The sequence below is a fragment of the Chaetodon trifascialis genome, chromosome 18 (genome assembly GCF_039877785.1).
Source record: "Chaetodon trifascialis isolate fChaTrf1 chromosome 18, fChaTrf1.hap1, whole genome shotgun sequence".
Classification (NCBI taxonomy): domain Eukaryota; kingdom Metazoa; phylum Chordata; class Actinopteri; order Chaetodontiformes; family Chaetodontidae; genus Chaetodon; species Chaetodon trifascialis.
The window spans coordinates 6,072,764-6,095,247 of record NC_092073.1 but is presented as its reverse complement, the minus strand read 5'-3'; the positions used below and the strand labels follow the sequence as shown (position 1 = coordinate 6,095,247).

At 45.5% G+C, this 22,484-nt stretch overlaps 1 protein-coding gene across 14 annotated transcripts in view; it reads left to right on the top strand.

Moving 5' to 3' along the window:
* LOC139346708 (microtubule-associated protein 4) overlaps window positions 1–22,484 on the top strand; it is a 113,449-nt gene that overhangs the window by 76,764 nt on the left and 14,201 nt on the right. For all 14 annotated transcript variants that reach the window (XM_070985933.1, XM_070985930.1, XM_070985939.1 and 11 more), the window contains 4 exons: window positions 16,283–17,265; window positions 18,214–18,459; window positions 20,333–20,513; window positions 20,776–20,838. In XM_070985933.1, the coding sequence (XP_070842034.1) occupies window positions 16,283–17,265; window positions 18,214–18,459; window positions 20,333–20,513; window positions 20,776–20,838 (1,473 nt within the window). The remainder of the gene's footprint in view (window positions 1–16,282; window positions 17,266–18,213; window positions 18,460–20,332; window positions 20,514–20,775; window positions 20,839–22,484) is intronic.

Genomic DNA, 22,484 nt, shown 5'->3' with positions numbered 1-22,484 from the left:
GAACATGGTGTACATGAGTGATATTAACTGAACCAAGTTACAGTATAAGCTGATTTATTTATTTGTTTTGTGTATTTCTTCAATTTGAATACATTTTCTACTTGCAGCTCATACAATCCTTTTTTCAGGTTGTAAGACTAATTAATATTAGGGAGGTTAAGCTTTGAAGGATTCTTTAAGCTAAAAATAAATAGTAAAATATGTGCCGGCAAGAGGAGAGGAACATGGCAACTTCAGTCTTTTTGTTTTATTGTGAAAAACACTGCTGTTTCCTGTCACTATTACCCTGAATCAATGAGGCCATTCAAAGGTGGCATGTAGTGCTCTCATTGGCCACAGCTTTTGTCTCATCTGTATTCCCTCCTTGTGGCCTCGACTGGTTATTAGACACAATGCCTCCGTCACCCAGTGGAATTATATAACACTTTGTATAGTCGGTGTGTGTATGTTTGTGTGTGTTTGCCAGCCAGACATGGTGAGGTCATCCATTTGGTGGGCTGTGTGTGTGTCCCCATTAGACTCCGGTGTCAGTGCTGTTCTTCAAAAGGCAAGCAGACAGGGAGAGTAGAAACTTGGTGAGGAAAAAAGAAAAGGACAACAGATGTGACACGCAGAGGCAGCGACAGTACACCAGCCTCCAGCACGTCTACCCACCTGCCAGGACATCTGTCCAACTACCTGTCTGTCCGTGCAGGTGTGCCGCGGAAACGTGACGGTGACTCTGCGGTGTGGTTGTCGTGGACGGATCAGGGTTTTACAGGCTGCAGCTGATGTGGCTGCACAGTGAGCGAGGTGGTTGGCTTCCCGGTGGAGACATGCATTCCAACTGTGGTGACAGGCTGCCTTTTAATGGTGTCCAAACATGTAGGCCTCATCAGAAGCTGCTTGGAATAGACTGATGGGGGGGCTGGAGGGAAGGAAGAGGCAAGCTAAGATCTCATGTGAGCCCACTGAACACACTCCGTGTCAGAGGTACTGAACGGGTAGATCAGCAGGCAGCAGCTGCAGTTGTTGGGTTGTATTCCCTGAAGTGACATAAAGAAACAATGAATTGATCAGACTATCAGGTTTTGTCTGTATAGCAACACTGTTACAGCTTGTTCCTCCATGGGATAGACCTCTGATGCCAAAAAGTCTAGACTCTATTCTTCCCAGCGTGACGTCCTTCACAGAGATGGCCAGTGCGCTTTGTTCTGAAATAAAACAACTGCAGTTTTGATTTCTAGCTGTGGGCAGACATCACTGTTCATACTGCTGATGCATTTCCATGTTGACACTGCTCAGAGAAATAAGCCACAGTGACCTCATGGGTGGCATGAAGGAAGGTGTCACACAATGCAGTGTTAGGATGAGTTATATAACAGTTTTATCTTCTGAATCAGTCTGGCCAACGACCCTGCCATAGATCTTCATATGATGAATTTCACATTGTTTGTTCAGGTAGTGTTTGCTGGAGTCACTGTGATATTTAGATTTGATTTCCCACAGATGTGTGTGGAGTTTCGTGTTGAGGTTTTGTGAAAGTCATAGTCATTGAGAACAGGCCCAGCCAGTATCTGATTTCTTTCACAGCCACGTAAAGGTGGGTTTTACTTTTCCCGATTGTAATGACGAAGTTCTCACTGAGAAGCTGCTCATCCATTTTTTATTATTGGTTACACAAATAGCCCTGACTCCAGGCTCCTGAGCTAATCCTCATCATTGCTGCTCTCACCTGCAGTAAAATACCGGTTTATTAATTTAGAGCTACAGTCACCTCCATCATGGGTGACCTGTTATATTGTCCAGCTACTAAAGGTTAATGTACACCTGCCAGCCAGTCATGGTTGAAAAGTTTCAGTGGCTGTGGTCTAAATGTGCACAGTATATACTTTTTTTTTAAATTTGTGGCAACATATCCACCAAATACTCGTACAAACTTTTGAGGATGACTTGGTCAAACAGGCATCACCTGGGAAAACCAGAAAAACAGCCCAAAACACGAGTGCAGCCCCTGAAACTGCACTCGGCTGCTTGATTGTTAGTGACACACCCCCTGCTGTGCCTCCCTTCACACTTCCTTGAAGTCAAACTCATGGTGGGTCACCAAAATACCAAACCTGCGTGCACCCTGATGAAAATGCCACATCCCTGAAGCAAAGCTGCGCCATTCACGGTGTGCTGCCATAACAACAGAGCTCTTATTGTGCTGTGTGATGTTGTGCTTTCGTGAAGATGGTGAATCAGATGGAAAGCTTTCAGAGGCTTCAGAGCAAAACACAACAGTTGAGCCCTCAAACACTGGCTGCAATACATGAGGAAGGGGTTGCTCCATGTTACAATGTGACAGTGATTTTGTAAATGGAAGTGATCGTTTTGGCTTGGTGGGAAAGAAGTTATGCCAACTTACCTGGTAAGAATAGTCTGTTATTTTTCTGTTGATGCATTCTTACAAAGATGGCATTGCCTCATTTTTGCCCATAGAAATGTCATGTTTTTAAGACCCGTCACTGAGCTGTCTGCTGCTGCAGGGAGCAAACATTTAAACAAATAGAAGGTGGATTCTTTTGCTAGATTAAGTCTTAAATTTCACCCATGTAGTTTTTGATTGTATGTATTCAGCTGCCATAAACAGGGATCATCTATAATAATGTGGCATGTTGTGATTGTATTTGTTTGAAGGGTGAAGCATATAAAGGTGTCAATTTTCTTTACCTTGAAATGCACAAACTATGACTGCAGCATTTTTAAAGCATGGTGCAGAAATGCTTTGTGATGTTAGACAGAGTTCTCATTTGAATGGAATCATTCACAGCTTGACCTCTGGTCTGCCACAGCGGGTCGATGCATGTGCACCCAGCAGTTATCAGGTCCAAGACGATACCTAAAAAGTAAATGTTTTGTTTGTTGTTGTGTTGTAGTTCCTCTATCTGTATCTGCATCTATACATTTGATTTTTCAGCATTGGTATGCCAGTGAGTTGACATTCAGTGCGACTGCACCAAAGCACCACCAAATCCTCGAGTGAGGCAGAAACAGAACTTTGCTGCAAGATGCAGCAGACAAACCAGACAGGAGCCCTGTACCCTTCAGCCTGGCGTCCTGTCCTGTGATGATGTCGGGAGGCGACGTGTACTCCACCCTCTGTTGCCCTTTTTCCTCACTTTTCCCCGTCTTGCATTACTCCTTCCCCTTCTTTCTCTTCACTCTTTTGACATCTTCACTCTGTCCTGTCCCTCCATCCTTCACCTACTTTCTTCCTTTACTCGTCCACGCCGCTGTCTCCCTCCTCACACCCTGTTCTCTGCCTTTTCCTCCCTCTTTCTGCCCTCATCTGTCTGTGTCCTCCTCACCCTCTGTCCCGCCATCCCTCACTCTGTCCCTGTTTGCCTGTCTGCCTGTTATAAATCATTGTTTTCTGCTAACGTTCAGCCTTCAGTCCAAACCGACAGCCACAGGAACACCTGTAACCGCCGGCTGTTTTGACTAGCACTGGACACACACACACACACACACACACACACACACACACACACACACACACACACACACACACACACACACACACACAAAATTGTGTTTCCATCATTTTTGGGGATACTACACAGAATTCGATTCATTTCCTGGAGCCTAACGCTAACCATAACACAAGTCTTTACCCTAAAATTTCATGATTCACAGTACAGGGACTTGCGTTTTGTTCCCACAGTTTAAGTACAGTATATTGTCACGTATTTAATGTGTGTAGCTATAAAATAATATATTGACACCTACATTATTTGAAGTATATTTCTGTATCATTTCAAGGTATGTTTTAACAAATAAAAGCCAGGATCATATACAGGCCAGGCAAAAGACATCTGAGTTACCTCTAGCTTATATACAGTACAAGTGTGTTCACACCTTCACCTTTAACTGAGGAAGACCAGTGTGTGAAAGCAATGTGAAGGTATTTTATCTCTTTTATGAAACATCTGTGCAGAGTTGGGTTAAGCTTCACTGACAGTAGCTGAAGGCCAATCAAAAAAAGGCAAAGTAGGAGCAATTAGAATTCATTTGGGAATGTGTACAGTATGAAATACAAATACTGAGCATCAGTGGTGAGCATGGCCTAGTCATATGTGGTTGTTACTGAAATAGTTTGTTCTGTGGAAACTTGAATTTATCAAGGGCCATAAGGACAAGAGGCCAACATGGAGGAAGTGGTGAGTTTGCATGAATACAAAATAGACTCAAACAGAACAGGAGCAGATCAGAAAACAAGGAGTCCTTCATAAAAACATGATAGAATATACAAACTGCTGAATTCTTATGCAGTAAAAGGCCTCAGCCACTATTGGACATTTTCTGGAGCAGGCCAGCAGCAACAACTCATATGACTGGATGAGAAACAGTAAATCACTCAGTGCATCATCAGCCCTCGCAATCTGTCCACATCCCCTGAAGTACATCTTTTTCATCAAGTTACAGCACATCACTTCCTGCTGACGGTTCAATCGCCACAGCTCCGGTAAAAGTTTGCCAGTGTCATGTAGTTTCATTGGAAATCACAGTTTTGGTGTGATCAGGAAGGCAGAATAGTGGAAATGGAGTCGAAAATGTTCCTGTGCAAGACACCAAGCTGAGTTCCTGTTAAATGCTACCAGGCTTGACTCAGTGTGTTTGTTAGCCTGAAGTGTGTGTGTGTGTGTGTGTGTGTTTGAGACTGTATTTGTGCATGTACAAGCATGTGGTCTTTCATCAATGTTTTTTGCAAGGCTGTGTGGCAGAATGATTATGCAGGTGCGTACAGTGTGTCTGCATATACAGTTGGTGTTAATATCTTAGAACCTGCACGTTTTTGTGTATTTTTGTGTGTGTGTGTGTGAGAGAGAGCGTGTTAGAAGGATGGAGGGTAATGGAGTGTGATTCTCTGTATGTGACCAGATACAGTCTGACAGACAACAGGGTTTCTTTACCAGAGGCTGTACTCGTCATCTGTCTCCCATAACTCTTATTTCCCATCTCTCCCTCTTGCTCTTCCCTCTCACACTGAGCATACCTCCATTCCAAAAAACATTAGGATGCTGTGTCACGCATAAATAGAACCGAATGTGGTCAATTTGATTTTTGTAAACATTTGCCTATTCTGAATTTTAAACAACTTCAAATGCGTTGGGACAGGAGCAACTAAAGATGGGAAAGTTGTGGAATGCTCCAAAAACACCTGTTTGGAACATTCCACAGGTAAACAGGTTCAGTGGTAACAGGTGATAGTATCATGATTGGGTATGAAAGGAGCATCCTCGAAAGGCTCGTTCACAAACAAGGATGGAGCGATGTTCACAGCTTTGTGAACACATGACTGTGTAAAGAATATTACTACATGCGGTCAGGAACACTTCATAAAACTGTTGCAAAACAGCTTTATTTTTTTTTATTAAGTTATCACAGTGTCCCAACATTTTTGGAATCAGGATCATAGATTGGAAACCCTGGCAGATGCTTGAATCGTCTCACACATACGCACATGCTTAGGCAGACCTTCCTGTTAAGACAGAGCGAGCAGTTAAAAATATTCACATATTCTCACACATTTACACACACAGTCGTTCATACTATTCCTACTCTTCCCGACTCCTGCTGTTGGCTTCTCTCATCTGAAATCATCTCTCTCTCTCTTTCTGTGTCACACCCACCCATGGTGAAACAGAGGGTGACTGCAGCCTTGGAACAAGAACCATGTACTTGTTTGTAACGAGGAGGTTTTACAAAGCATTCCTCGAGAGCACTCGCAGTAAACTGGACTGTGGGCTTTGAGAATTGAACCAATAGCATTGTAGATTTTACATTGAGCACAACATTGGGTCAGACAAAAGAGAGGACCTGGTAAAGTACAGAGAAGGTATGTGAAGTGAAGCGTGAAAGTGTAGTAACAGGTCAGATAGAGATAAATGTGAGGCAGAAATTTATTTCATTGCTCTACAGAGCTGACACGGAGTGTGCGCACAGAGTGTGTATGGTTTGGAAAGGTCTTCAGTTCAAATCCACTCTCCCCGGAGCACCTGCCTTAGCCCTGACCCGGGGGAAAACAGAGCAGTCTGTGTGTGTGTGTGTGTGTGTGTGTGTGTGTGTGTGTGTGTGTGTGTGTGTGTGTGTGTGTGTGTGTGTGTGTGTGTGTGTGTGTGCGCGTAGATTGTGCTTTTTACCATGAGACAGAACAAGAGAAAGAAAGGGTTGAGGGGAGAAAAACGTGGAGTGAAAGAGAAAACCAGAGGGGAGGGGGCTTACTCACTCCACCACAGTGGGTGGGACCTGGGAACTGGAAGCAGCCAATTGGCAGCCACAACTGGGTCACATGATGGCTGTAAGAATCAGCAAGAGAACCAAAGAGAGAGAGGGGAGAGAGCGAGAGAGCTGCACATTCAGTTCACCCTCAGTGTGTGTTTGAGTTCAGAGCGGAGGCACAGCACAAGAGACCCCACTAACACACACACACAAACAGAGTGGAGAGCGCACCTGAGAGACTGAACCACAAGGAACAGCAGCGCAAGACAACAAAGGAAAGAGAGAAAGAAAGGAAGAGGAGTAGTGAGATTTACCTTTAGACACTTAAGACTGAGACAGAGACAGACAAAGAAAAGGGAGGAAAGAATAGAAAGGAGAGACAGCATGTCTTCTCTCTCCAATCAGCAGCCAGGCTCTCCTTTCTCAGAGTACAGTGAGCTGTGCAAGGTGCCCGCCCTGTCGACCACTGTGCCAGCTCAGAGCTGGGATTGGCAGCACCCCTCAAGCATGGACATGGGCACCCCGAGGGGCTTGGTGGTAGGTGGCGGGGCTCTGGCACAGACTGGACTCACAGATGAAGACAAACTGTGCTTCTTCGAACAGCCGGGCAAGGGCAGCAGGGATGTAGAGCTGAAGGTGCCAGGTAAGGTTGGGGGCATCTCCGGAAGCACCTCCCTGGGTAATGCATCACTGGGAAGTGCAGGGGAAAGCCCAGACAGCCCTCTGTCCTCCTCCCCATCTCCCTCCCCAGCTTCCCCAGGCAGACTACCCTCTGCCCTAGGACGCGAGGGCACCGGCATGATCTCCCTGCCACCGGTTCCTGGATCCCCAGCCAGGCACAAGGAGCTGTCATCATCCACTATTGCAGTGCCTCCACATTCAGTGGGAGCTTCACTGATGGAGGCATCTCCAGTAGATCGAGACTGTCCATCTGAACCATGGAACAACTCCAGTTTTGCTGAATCCAGCCCAAAGGTGGCTATGCCCCAGGTGGCCCCTAATTACTGCGTCATTGGAGTTGTCAATGACAACCAGTTGGAAAAGGGTGACATGGTTGTGGCTGGAGCTGGGGCCATAAAATTTTCCGAGGGCTCCTCAGGGGACAACAGTGAGGAGGAAGAGATAGAAGAGGAAGAGGAGGAGTTGGATTTGGAACCCTGTTTTATGGGTCGAGCTCAGCAGCAGAGGAAGGCTATGCGCCGTGCAATGTCTGAATGTTCCCACCTGTCGGTACCAACCAGTCTAGAGCTGCCAGATAAATATCCAGGTGGAGATGGGGCAGGGATGGACCAGCTCCTGTCGCCCATGGGTGGTCCCCGTCGTTCACCTCACTCCATGAAGCGCTCACTGACCGTCGCGGAAGATCAACACCCGTCTCTGCCACCCACCCTGTCAGCAGCGGGAACCACACACATTGACCTACGGCAAGCCCCACCTGAACCCCGCCTCTGCCTCTCCCCGTTCCCACAGCTGAAGGACGGCAATGCTGGCTTCCCTCTGTCACCACTAGAGGCTCCACTGGAGGGCTTTAAGGCAGAAAAGGAGCCAAGTGGCATTGTGCTTCCAGTGCCCCTCAGCCCCAAGGGGTTCAGCAGCATGAGTACCAGCCCCGCTCTGTCTGTAGGCTCCGTCACTGAAGGGGAGACTGTTAGCAAATCTGACATGGCTAAAGATGCTGAGTTTGACAGCAGTGATACTAACCTCACCGCTAGCACAGGTGTAGACTTTGGAGCTGGCAACAAATCGAAAGTGGCAGGGGACATTGATGGCGACCTTGACACTGGTGGCTATACCAACCTTGGCTTGAACCCCAGCACTAACCCCTTCATCACAGTGGATGGTAGGTGCAGGTCATGTTTGCAGTTTCTGTCTTGTAACCTGTTGTTAGTCAACTCTCAGAGTTGACTGGCAAACATATTGAGTTCTAGAGAAACTGAGTTCATAGTTTTAACTTTTACAACCCACAGTTCTGCTTGCTAGCTTGCCATGTATAACTTTTACAGACTGCTAGTGCAGTACACAACTGAAGTCTTTAAAGTGGGTGCAGTAGGCAGGCAGCAAATTAAAGATCAAATAAGATCTTGATCAAGTGCTGCCTTCAGTTTGTGAGCTGCAATGAGGCACGTACAGTCAGGATGTCTTGCAACTCTGCGGTGATGAAAATATTCTCAAGATCTTTTTTGTGCTATTTTGTGTAGATGTGTGTAGATTGTGGGTGTATTGGTCCATTGAGGAAGGCAGTGAGTCATTCATTCATTGTTCGAACCCTTCATTTTTTTTTGACTCCAGTCTGTTTCAAACCAGATTCGGTTTTGTGGTGTAAGCTTGCAAATGGCTCGGGGTTAGGAATAGCAGCAGAGGCAGACTGAAAGGAGGAGTGTCAGACAGCAAGAGAGAGAGAGTGAAAGAGAAAGAACGAAAAGCTGGGAGAAATCGACAGTAACGGAGCAGCCCCCCCCCCCCCCCCCCCCCCCCCGCCCGGCGGCCTACTTGACATTCTGTGATGGTAGCGTCTGTCTCGTTGTGTTGGTCAAACACAGAGTGCCAATTTTAGATACAGATCTACCAGAAATTGTACAGAGTGTGTGAGTAGACTGATCTAATAGTGTGTGAATCCTGGGACAACAGGTGTATTGTCCTAGTCTCTGAATTTGTGGACACAGGTGGTTGTCTTCATGTATATGCGTGTTGCAGCACAATAACTTTGCAGCACGCGGCTGATTGGGATACATGGTCAGGATAGCACAGCTCATTACGCCTGATGGAGGCTCTGCCTTCGCCCAGCCTCATTTCCTCTCATACTCCATGCCTTTTCATTCTGTGTTTGTCTACAATGCCGTCTCTTCCCAGCTCTTTCTTCTGCCTTCCCATTGCTCTGAATGCTCATTAGATTCTTGGTGAAGGCAGGCAGAGCCAAGATGGCTGAAAGCGGGTCACAGTCACGTCAAATGATGACTGCCTCCGAGCCAAGACGGGGTCACTAACTGGGATGCGCGGCCCAGTATGGTGGTGCTTTCTATAATGACCATCTTTCTTTCAATTCGACTCTGTCTCACAATTTTCTTTCTCTCTTTTTGTCAATCTCTTTGTCTTTCTGTTCCTCTTTGCTCGCATGCCGCGGTTGTTTTCACCGCCCGGCACAAAGCGGAGTGTAGCAGAGGCTGCCGGCCAGCCTGGCCACTGGAGTATTAAAGGGGCAGTGATCTTTATTTTCTGCCCCCTGAAGTCTGAACAGGAGCATGGCAGAGTCATCAAGCCACGAGCTGTGTGTTGTATTTATACATCTGGGTACTTTCATAACAAGGTCATGGAAAGATGTGTGTAGCTCCTGTTGTGTAAAAATCTTTTGTATCCACTGGATATAAAATACGTTATTGTTTTCCTTGAGAGAAAGACCTTCTGGAGACACAGTGTTTCCCTCAATAGTGATGTAGTGCCAGCAATCCACGCAGCTCTATTGTATGAGCAGCACATGTGCATCATACTACAGCTCGCTCTCAGCTCCGTCTCTCCAGAGGGGTTGTGGGAAATAGGGATAAGCAGATTTGAAAACGAGAAAAATAAGAAAGAGGATTGTGTGGAGTAGAAAAGAAAAAAGGGAAATAAAGGCGTAGAGGGAGAGATGCAAATGAATGGAAAACAGGAAGTGTCGGATTTGGTTGGATCTCGCTGGAATTGATGGGGAGAGCATAAGGAAGAGAAAAATGAGAAATCAGTGTGGGTGTGAGTGAAGCACTGCACAAAGCAGACACCCAGCAGATTTGAAAAGAAGGGGTTAAAATACAGTAAAACCAAAAGAGGTCAAAGTTCAGTCCATCAGGCTGCGTTTCAGCAGACACAAAGCAAATCGTTGTAGAAGGCTTTGGGACGTGTGTTTGCGTTTGCTGATGGCTGTGAAGAGCAGCACTGTCTGCGTACATGTGTGTCTGACTGCGGGCATGTTATTTGTTTTCTGTGCGTGTATGTATCTTTATTTTCAGTTGTCTTCTTGCTTTGTTGTGTGTACATTTGTGCATTTTGCATCACGACTCAGAATGCACAAACTTCACAAACATCCTGCTGGAATCAATGCAGCCTCCTTCATCCAGTGACAGCAGGTTTGCTCACTCAGTGACCGCCTTCCAAAATCCATTTAGAACTGGGTTTGTACATATCTTGCTAAGCTAAGACATGCAGTGCCCTCGACACAAAGGGAGTGAAAACCAAACCAATACAGTCTGTAGTTCAAAGGGTTCACTGCAGACTGCTGTAACTATGTCATAAATAGGCTGCCAGTGAGTCCTTAATATGTCTAATAAGACAGCCAACAGAGGGCCACACTTCAGATACCACAAAGTACAGTCTCCGCTCTCCACTCTGTTACCTCTTCACAGCCACTTTAAAGTGTCCAGCGTGTTTGATGTGCGACCAAAGGGCAGTGATGGAGTGTAGCTTTCACTTCACTGAGAGTGCTGGTGTCAATGCTGACGAACTCTGCCAGGGAGCTTCAAGTGTTGTGGAGCAAAGAGCGACGGGCTTTTAATGAGACAGCATTCTGTCAGAGCTCATTTACATAATCCACTTGAGGAGCCCAATGAAGGCTGGAGAATTCAGTCCTGATTGGTTTATTCATGGTGGAAATCTTAGTTGATCAGAATTTCATCTTTACATCTGCTTATTTGCTTTAGATTTGTTCACTGGTGGATAAAGGTAATGAGCTTTTTCACTTAAACAGGTTCAGTGGTGAGAAATGGCCCTGATGAACTGAACATTTCTTCCCAAAATGAAACAAAGGCTTTCTTAATTATATGCATAGACTGTATATGTCATGCAAAGGAATAAATCCCAATTATTGCCTTGCGAATGTCAGGCATGACTTTTTTAACCTACATTTCCAAAAAATACGAGACAGCCTCAAGAGCTTTTTGTAATAAGAGAGTAGAGTCTGCATATTTTAGCATTTTAATCAGGTGAAAAAAGAAACTTTGAGCTGAGACAGTGCTCTTCAGGAGAGTCCAGGCCTAACAGCCCTAAATGAGCTTTAAGTGTTATCATTATGCTAATGAAACCTTCAAATGAATTGGCTCACTGCGCCCAGATGCTCATTGCTCTCTGCTGTCCTGAGCCATGTATTATACAAGAGTCAGGCAACCCCAGGGCATCCTGGTGCTTCAGCGGCTCTGTTAATGCACCGGTTTGAGATCCAGCTAAAACCTTTATCGGAGAGCTTTGCTGTGCTTTGTGACCCGTGCAGAGCAACGGTGCGCTAAAACAGCAGCAACATATGAAGGTGTGTTCAGACCAAATGTCAAGACGGTTTCAGAGGTGTGGACATAAAATCAGTCCACGTCATGAGCATGTAGAGACACGAGGGTAAAGGAGAGAGCAGTCACTCTGCTATCTGCTCTACTCTTGCTATCCAGCTATAGCTAACATCTGTCTGAAGAACAGCCCAACCTTCAAATACGCTTGAATGAGGTGAAAATTAGCTTTGCCTTCAGTTGAGTTTCATTCATAAAAACATCACCACAGAGTGAAAAGAAGAACTTCATTGTACAGAGCTTGAAGTCCTTTTTTCCTCTTTAGAGAAGGACGATTTGTACATCGCTCATTCAACAAGCCAGTGAAGCTGTGGACGTCATCGGCGCCTCGGACCGAACTGTGAAGAAGGGAAGGCTTGCAACCAGAGCTCTCAGAGACCTGCACGCTCACTTCACTCACTCTTACTGCTTAGCCTTATGCTCAGGGTGAAGCCTTTCTGAGCTGCAGTACACCAGGATTACGTGATGGCACATGGAGTGACATCACGTAATCCTGCACGCAGTAACAAGAACGGTAAAGGTAGTCGTTTGTTCCACCGTTCGACGGTCGTCCTAATGTATGTAATAATCCTAATGTCGGCCGTCCTTATCGCAGCAGACCTTTTGATGTGTCACAGTGAAGCACAGGTGTTGCGAATAACATTAATGGCTCTGTTCCAGTGTGACGGCGTGGCAGTGAGCCAACATGCCTGATACCAGGGCCTGAAACTGAAGCAGCTAAACGGCATTCAGCCATCATTCAGTTTATTAGTTACACTGCTTTTGCCTCTTTAAAATATGACACGTGCTGCCTTCATATCATCGTGACTGCACTTCATGAGTTCCTGCTGACATCATGCTTGACCTCCACAGCACCAGCATGTTCTCATGAAATATTTCCCTCAGTAATGCCCCCCTACTCCAGCCCACACCCTGCAGGCCCACTGTGATTGATGCTTCCAATCACAAGCCCTGTCAATAATTAATGCCCCTCTCTGGAGATGGTGAATGATTGCTTTTTCTTTTTCTCTCCTTGTTGCTGGGTAGTCCCATTGCTCTGGGGTTTTTTTTCCACATCTACATCCCAATTGTTGCTAGAATTGGCTGAAAATCACCAGGTCAAAATTTGTCTCCATATTGTGATGACATCTCCATCACGACAGAAGGAGCGTTGTGACAGGGTGTCTCACAGGAGAGAGTGTGAGTGGGTAATCTGGGCGTCACCTCCTGCTGTTTGCTTAAATGAAGCCATTTTCACCAGGCCGTTCACAGCTGTGACACGTATCAGATTTCTGCCCCAATTACAGGATCAAGTTGATCTCCTGAGCCTCTCGTTGTTTGCGGTGTAGTAAACGACGACCTTGTTTGTGCATTTGTTTTTTCTCCCGCTCCTTTTGTTCCCTTTGTCTTGTCACACCGCCTCGGGTTATTTAGGTCAGTGTTCTTTCTCTCGTATATAGTCACCTATTTGTCTGGTCTGTCTGTCTCCACTCCAGGTCTGGGGTCGCTGGGTGTTATGTAAGCTAACAGTGTCATTTCTCCTCAAAGCCTTACACCCCGATTCCCTTCTTCCTGTATGTCCTCCTTCTGTCTCTTCCAGCCCTTTGCCTTTTTTTCTTCAAGTAGAAGTTCATTTTAGAGGTCGTTATTGGCATGACGCCAAAGAAGAACAAAGAAACAGATCAGAAACCAGTTCTTCACCTTGGTGTTCCCTCCGTATCAGCCTCTCTTCTTGCGCTCCTTCTGTCCACCCACTCACCTCTCAATCTGCTAATCAATAATTCCCACGCTGACTCTCGAGGCCACCACTCTCTCTGTCTTTGATCCTTCCTTTATCATCATTTTCTCAGCCCTCTGACACGACTTCAGGACAGGGAACATATAAGACCACAGAGGAGTGATTGACCCTCTTTATTTGACCCTCGTCCTGCTTGTTGCAGAGGGTAATGAAGCCTGGAAGAGTCAGCAGAGGCAATCAAAGCCAACAAGCCAGCTGATCAGCTCCATTGTGCTGCTTGTGTGCGCTTCAGTGCACAACGTGATGATAGACAACAGAAGCTTTAAATGATATTCCAGTTCAAACAGCTTGGCTCTTATTCTCAGCTCTTTGTTATTATTTTTGGCTCTCGGTGTTGGCCCTCATTCCTCGCGGTAATGAAAGTGTACTCACCAAGTTAATCGCTGAAGGGTGCCGCAAGAGGGTGAAAGGGACAGATGCATGCCCGGCAAATGAGGCTTTTTAAAACCCTCACTGCCTGATTAGCACACGTTGCATCAGAAATCATCAGATTCATTCACGTCAGTCCTTCTTTAACCCTTCTCACCCTGCTTGCGGTCGACAGAAGGACACCATGTGTTGGTGCTCGTTCTTTGAACAGTCAACCTGCGACTGAGAGCACATTTAGACTTTACGCATCCGTTTAGGAGCCAGGGTTTGCGACGTTCATTTCTCAACAGAGCTGAATCCGTCATGTTGTATTGCTTTTAAAAATGTGGACATCCAGCTCCTAAACTAGGCCACACTCAGCACATTGTTAGGTCATCACCACCTGAGGTCAGATGATGCACACGTTTCATTCAGTGAGTCAACACAGGAGACATACGGATCTTCTTTGGCTTGTTTGTACTGCGTGATATTTTGGTTCAGCAGCGCAGCGACAGCATCCAGATTCACAGTAATTTGTCTTCATTGACATGAACAAACCAGGTCTGAAATATTTCTGTCGAACCCCTTCAAGCTAACCTGCAGCAGCAAATAAACAGACTGAGGATGAGTATTGATTCTTCTTAAACTGTGTGCTCTCACAGAGAGCTATTTTGCAAAGATCCCACATCTGGAAGATCTTCAACAAGCGTTACCACCTGTATCTTTCTGTGATACTGTATTGATGCCAGTATGGATTCACAGACCTGCAGGTTGCATCGATTTCAGGTTTATCTCGACAGATATTTCAGAAATGGATTTTGTTTGTGCGTCATTCGCACATTTTCGACTTGTCTGTCTAAACAGCCTGCACCCTTGCTTGCTGGTAGCCTGGGCAACAGAAAGAGATCAGTTTTCATGATGAGCTTTCTGCCTCATCAGATGACATTTGACAGTAGAGACTCTCCAGGACAGATGGGGAGACACAGGAAAGCCGGATGATGGAGAGGATGGCGTTATCTGTGATATTGGCCTGTCATTTTAAGTGACGTCCATGAAGAAAGCTAAAAATACAACAAGGGAATGGAAGCAATACATAGGTAACAGTATTATGATGATGGAGCGGGAGAGAGAGGAGGCAACAGAAGAGAAAAATGTAGAACACAACAGATGATATACAGGACAGGAATGATGTGTCACAGGCGAAGAGAGCATCTCATCTCAGCGAAGACGAAAGTGAAGGAGAACACCGATGCCTTTTCTGTCTGCCTCTGTGGATGATTCACATCATGTGTAACTGTTTCTTATGTTTAGGCTGTTTTTACCAGGCACAGATAGTCATTGATCTGCACATATCGTACAGATCAATCTGCACAGAGGATGATTACTGCTTCAGTGAACCGCAGAGGAGAACGGGGCAAAAGAACTGAATTTGAAATGTATGTTTTTCACTTGAAGAGGCAGTAGAGTGTCCCGTACACAGTGTCAGCAGCATATCACACACAATAATCACAGTGCTTCTGTTTGGCCAGAGAAAGCTGGGTACAATCCTGATTCCAAAAAAGTTGGCCAGCTGTGTAAAGACAGAAAGCAGTCATTTCCAGATGAACTGTCTGGCAGTAATGTGCTAATCAGAAATCAGAAAAAGCTTTAATGCCAAGTACGATTTTACACATACAAGGAATTTGCTTTGGTGAGGTTGGTGCATGACACATCTATTAAAAAGAAGCTATCAGAAAAGTAAAAAATATAACAGTAAGTAAATAATATAAAAATAAGTAAAAGATATAACAATATTAGAAACTGTAACAGTAAGCAAAAAATCTAACAATATAAATATATGTATATAAATAAGAACTATTCTTTATACAGTCACGTGTTCACAAAGTGGTGAGCCTTTCCAGGATGCCTTTCATACCCAATCATGTTTTTGGAGCATTGAAAATAGTTTGCAAATGATCACATTTATGTTTTATACAATGTGTAAAATATACAGTATATACAATATTTAGTTCGATTTTTGCTATTTTCTCCTTCATAATACGGTTACACAGCCCATACTTGGGCTAAAATGAGCTTCCATTAAAATTAGTAAAGCAGTGTGAATCAGTCTGACAGCTGAGCAGCTCTTTAGGAAAATGTATTTTCTTCCTTTGCTTTTTATAAAAAATATTTTCTCTTGTACCCTGCAGTCTTTTGTGTAATGTAAGTGAAGACAAACGTCAGCATGACTCTCTTTTCCTCCAGTATGAGCAAAGCACTGAAGCTCAGGGGCAACAGGAGCATTTTACAGCTGTGGATAAACCTGCAAAATGTTGCTGAAAGCAACAGTGTTTGTATCCGTCCTCGGGAGCCCGTTCTTTGATCGTCTGTCTGTGACACTGAGTGAAGTGTCAGTGATGGCTGTATGAAACTGTCTTTGAATCTGTTCAGCTGAGATATGTATGGAGATAAGGGCTGGGCCCTGTTCCTCCTGTCAGGGACTTTGTTGTTGTTGTGGCACAAAGTGAGTCCTACCTGCTGCCAGTTACTGTGTGTGTTGTTGGATTGGACAAGAGGCTCGTTATTTATCATGTATTATGTGATTTCTAATTAAGATCACTTTTCTTTCCAGTAAAATCAGACACGATGGAGAAAGCAGAGAAGAAGGAGGAGAAGCTGGAGGACAATGCGAAGAAGGTGGACCTGTTCGACCCTCTGGATAGAGCTGAGCAGAAGAGCGTGAAGGTGGACTTCACAAGCAGCGAGACTCCAGCCAAGGTGGAGAAAGAGATGAAGAACGAAAAAGAGAATGAGATGCAAAAGGAGAAGGAGAAAGAGGCAGAGCAGGTGAAAGAGAAGGAGAAAGAGGCAGAGCAGGTGAAGGAGAAGGAGAAAGAGGAGAAAGAAGCACAAAAAGTCAAAGAGGAGAAAGACACAGACAAAGTGAAGGAGATGGAGAAACAGGCAGAGAAGGTGGAGGAAAAGAAGGAGGCAGAAAAGGAGAAAGAGAAAGTGGAGTCAGTGCAGCAGAAAGCAGAAAAAGAGGATAAAATGAAGAAGGCCGAAGAATCACCAGATCAGCTGAAGATGACTGATAAGGTGGACAAGACAGAGAAGGTAGAAAAAGTGGAGATGATAGAAAGTGTAGAGAGCAAAGTGGAGAAAACCGAGAATGTGGAAAAAGTGGAAGACAAAACGGAGAAGAAAAGCAGTGAGAAGCTTGAGAAAAGTGAGGCAAAGGATGACAAAGGGCAGCACATTGACAACGAAAAGGCACCAGAGCAACAGCCTCCACCCGTCAAGCTCGATACCAGTCATGACGTGTCGGAGACAAAGGCTGACACGGAGACAAAGACGACGGCAGAGGTGGAAAAAGCCAAGAAAGAAGAGGCTGACACAGACAAAGCCAAGAAAAGCGTGGAGACAGCGTCTGTGAAGCCGCCACAGAAGACCGAAAAGGAAGAGAAGCCCGACAAAAAGACTGTGGAGAAAAAGGAGGACAAGAAGGACAAGACTCCGAAAGCGGACGCAGGAGACAAGGCCAAAAAAGCTAAACCTGCAGCTAATGGAAGCAGCGCCACGCCGGGCAAAGACCTGGGAGAGAAGAAGACCAAGGTAGGACTCACTGTAAGCTCTGAGGGCGAGACGTCCCTCCTCCCACACTGACACACTGATAAGATCCACAGACTGTGGACACAGACGCGGGTCAGGCTGTTTATTAGTGACACGTCAGACCAAAACCCAGAGCACTGAGTTCCAATGTGAGACGTGTGAAACAAGGTAAGTTTCACCACGCTTTACGGCCTCAGCTGTCTTACCTTCAGGGTGTCTGAGCGTGATTCCTCTTTCATTTGCACCACAGTCCATCAATCACTCCTGTGACTTTACAAAAGAAAGAAGTGTTTTTGGCAGATTACTTGAAAAATAACGATTCAGATGTTTTATCGGCTTTGAGCAGCTGAACAGTGTGTTCTCCTGTGCTACTCATTGAGCTTTTTTGGACTGAAAAATGGGTTTTCTGCCTTTTTGGCCCATTAACATTTGGCTTGACACTGTGAAGAGATTTTCGAGCCAAACAACAAAGTCACATTCACATACACATATAAAAATCATCTGGCCTGGTTCGTCTAAGCTGGTTTTAATGCTTATCATGTCTGTTATTCTTGGATGTATATGGCGTGTCTGACATTTCCCTTGTAAAGTCACGTAGCTGATGGCTCAGACACCACCTTGATGGAGGATACTGTACAGCTGAAGCGTGTGGGGTGTAATGATAGACTAGAGAAGAGTTCAGTTGACATCACTCATGCTGCTGAAGCTTCTGCTCCTGCTTTCTTTAGGTTGTTAAAGTCCTAAACTTGTATTAGCATTGAAACATCAGAGCCAGTGCTAATTATTATTTTACCGCATTCTTATTGTATGATTTCTGATTATAATGCTGCTCGTGCTGCTTAACCTCCCCTGCCGTTATCGTTTCACATTTTCATTTTTTTTTTCTTTCCTTTGCTTTCCCTCCTTGTTTCGCCCTCCATCGCTCCTGTACGTGTTGGTCCCGCGTCGCAGCCTGCTGCCGGGGCGACCAAAACCACCGCTGCCGCCAAAACGCGGCCGAGTAGCGCGGCCGCTGGCGGTTCGGTCACTTCTAAGCGCCCCACACCCTCCACCACCACCACTTCCACCTCAGAGAAAAAAACAGCCACAGCCAAGGCACCATCCACAGCCGCTGCTGGTCCAAAGCGGCCCTCCACCACGTCCACCAGCCGCCCTGCATCCTCCGCCACCGCCGCTACACGCGATGTCAAACCCAAGGTGAGTTTGAGCCGTCGGGACGTCTGTCAGAGAATGTGGTGTATGCCAGGATCCACAAAGGACGACATCCACATTTCAGCTTACGGCGCTCACCAGCAGCGAAATGTAAGATCCGAGAGTCTCTTTCAGATATGGTTGAACTCCAGGCTGCACGCGGACGTTTACGAGAAGTCGAAACAAAATTCTCATCTGTATTCTGAGTTTGACTGTTAAATATGTGTCTTATTTATGTGGAGCTTTTCCCCCTCAGTCTGTGAATGTGACCATCTGGTCTCAGTGCAGCTTAGCATGCACAGACTCACAGTGGTGTAGTGTAACACGCTCTCCAGTCCAACCTCAGAAACATTTCCCACCCAAAGGAGCTGCTTTTGCCATTTTCTGAAAACATGCTCACAGTACTGCAGAAATGTGCAACGCTTTGCAATAAAGCACCCTTCACTACTTGCTCATCAGTTGTAAATAATGGTTATCATTTACTAATACTTTAAAGAGCTATTCAGAAAACATTTTGTGTTGCAAGGTTTTGAAAAATATCCTCGGTCTGTATTCATCGTCCTCCAGCACGACATGCTTTTCCAAACCTGACCTGCAGTTCAGACTGTGCACAGTCATTGATGAAGAGTCAGGAGTCTCACTTTCTAATAAGCCTTCAAGTGTGCAGTTGTTAGTAATTAATGGCGTTCTGTCAATAATCTATTAAGTGATGACCCAAAGGGAACATGTCGTGGTGGGGGAGGATAAACACCAGCTGACCCCAATCCTGTTCCTGTCAGTGGTCTGTAGCAGATCTATAAAGTGCTAGTAAATTTATTGAAGCTGATCTGAGTCGATTTCCTGGTGATCTAGTCTTCACATACTACATAAATCCAACAGAGCACTAGCTGAGGCCAACCTGAACCCGGCAGGCATTCAGTTTTTTCTGTCCGAGCCCAGCGCTGAGTCTGTTGCCCTGTCGTGCGACTGTGCAGCATGCATCCTTCTCCATTTGTCCACATATCACTGCGAGGCTGAACTGCCAGTCTTCTTGCTGTCGTATTTAATCAGAGCCTCACACGTTTTACATTTTACATAACCGACTGCCTCATTATTGTCTGCATCAGGGACTAAGCTGAAATGCCTCGCTGCCATAGGTTTTCCTGCACATTTTCTCTGCCTGTGCTTCAGTAAATCAGCCATAGTAGACCAGCCCAGCTGCCACGACTGAGCCCGACTCAAACCTGAACATCATTTCTGAAGTTTCAGATCTAATCTACACTTCAAACTCTCCAATGGATCAGTGTCATTGGATCAAGATCATATTACTGTGGCTGCAGGTCTTGTGTGATCCAAACCTCCAAAAGTGGACGTTGTTCTTAGGTCCCACTGAGTTCATGCTCTGTGCTCTCAAAGGACCCATCAGCCTTCTGTCACCCTCGTCCGGTGGCCTTCTTAACTGCAGCCAGTGTGCCACCACAACTGATTAATTAACGGCCTTTATTTAGCCTCTCAGCGCCTCGGGGTGCAGGCGGAGTTCAGCGAGGCCGGCTTGATGGCTCAGCTGCATGTGGAGCGTGGCATCATCCAAGGGGTTATGGAGGGGAAATATGCTGCTGAATGAAATGTACAATCCTCAAGGAGCTCCTTGGACTTGGTCTCCATGTTACACTCATCGGGGCAAAATCTTTGACCTGAATCTCACTGCACATTTGCCTGAACCGATGACAGCAGCCAGACATGCGAAAGTTGTTTTATGACCCACTTTAGCGCTAACAGCATTTCATTTGATGATGCTTTTCTGTTGATTTGCACCATCTTCGCCTTCATCCATCAGCCTTTCCTTCCTCTCCTCGCCTGACGTCTCCTGTGTTTTAATTTGTCTTCCCCTCCTCCCCAGACAACCGCAGAGAAGCGCCCTCTTGTGCCAAAGGCCAGCACTGCCACCTCAAATCAAACAGGCTCTACGGCTCCCACCAAAAATGGAACTGCTGCCACAGCAGCCAGTAAAACCGCTACATCAGTGCGCACGACAATGTCGAGTCGCACCAGTACTACCACTGCAGCCAAAAAGCCTCTGGGTACGGCAGACATGCTGACACACACACACACACACACACACACACACACACACACACACACACACACACACACACACACACACACACACACACACACACACACACACACACACACACACACACACACACAATGTGTTTTTTAACTGTCTTGCTAAATGCAATGACAGCGGTGATGCTCGATCACTGAGCATTTATCTGTCGATGCTTTTACTGACACATTTTGTCCTTTGCAACAACTTCATTCTCATCGTCTGTGTTTCAGCCTCTAAGACAGACAGCAAGCCAGGAGAGGAGAAGAAGCCTGGCACTCTGAGGACTTCTGCAGGTATCACAGCACTGCCTTCAAACTGTCAACCTCTGCCTGGAGCAGTTTTCATTCAAGCACATAGAAGGAGTCAAATGAAAGCCAAAGCCAAACGACAACATGTCACGTGACACATGTATCAATACACATGATGAAATGTGCCAACAGCTGGGTGAGCATTTCTATGGGACCCCGGTATTTATGATAAATAGGTTTTTGACCTGCAGAGAGCATTACAGGTGACACCAACTTAATAAATCTTAATAAAGAAGAAAACTTTTCTACTCCCATTAAAATAATCAAATCTGTACAATGTATGTTTATTCAACAGAGGAATTAGAAAACAAATCCTGAAATGAAAAAGTGATCAGTTACCATCTGATTTCCACTGTTTAGTGCAGATTAATTAATGTTTTAATTCTACCATTATTTCTGAAGGATTAGCTGCATCCAGTGTAATAAATATGACTAAAGATTTATGAAAGGTCAATACTGAAGTTGTTATATCTTATTAAGGTCTCCAGTTTTATGCTGTAAAATCAGACCCCCCATCATTTTTAGACTAATTTAAGGATTAGAGACCGTGTGAGGCAGTTTAATACATGTCAGCCTTGACAGACTGATTTTACGTAATCAGGAAAATGATCTCAGTACTGCCTCATATTCAGTATTTAATCAAATCCTGATGATCTGTTGCCATTATTCGCAGCGGCTGTCTGACCTAGTGCTGCAGCGCTCCCTCCCTCTGAGCCTTTAGCTCTCTGGAGATATTTCGCTCCTCTTTCTTCTTCGATCTCCTCTTCTGTAATCCTTTTCCTCAGTTTTCCTCTCTCTTCCTACACAGCTTCAGCTTTACTCCTCCTGTCGACAGATTAGTTTACATTTTGGCAACAGGAGAGCTGTCAGCAGGAGTGTGACACTGCAACACACACTGGCCAACCATGACAATGCTGGGCAGGCTCGTGGAGAGAGAGGCTTTATTGCTGAAAGGCCCCGGAGAGTTAAAAGCTTCACCGCAGCAGTCTGTGGATTACTGTCCCCTTGCTGTTGACAGGAGTTTGCAGCTCCTGCTGATACAGCCTCGGGTTGTCTAATCTGCCAGGGTTCATATGGCAAGTTAAATTACTCTTTAGAAACAGGGAGGCAAGCGAAGGATTTCCTCAATTAAACACGTCTTAACAGTAGCTGGAGATATACCAAAGGCTCTCAGGGAGGATTGACAGCAGGACACAAGGCTCAGCATGCCTCAGCACTCTGAGGAAAAAAAGCTGACGTATAGCAAAACTCATGTGAATTGACAGATGTTAATTGGTGCCAATGTTGCGCTGCCTCAGTGGCTTAGCGTGCTGAAGTGAAGGATGCTGACATACATTCAGTCAAAGCAGAGATGAGGAATGGAAGCTGTTTGTTTGCAGCAGGTGGAGGTTCAACACAGCCCGCCTGTGAGCAGGAGTGACGTCATGATTGCTGGATTGTTCACTGACATACTTACATTTACGCTGGTTTTTCAAACAGCAAGGCAGAGCTTTCAGCAGTATCCCAAAGACTGGTGTGAGCTGAATGTTAAATATATGTAGCTGAAAGAAGCTGGTCCCCTATGCCTGCTTGTCTTTCTTTTCGCCCTCTCTCTTAGTTTTACTCCCATTTCTCTTCAACATTTTTTTTTT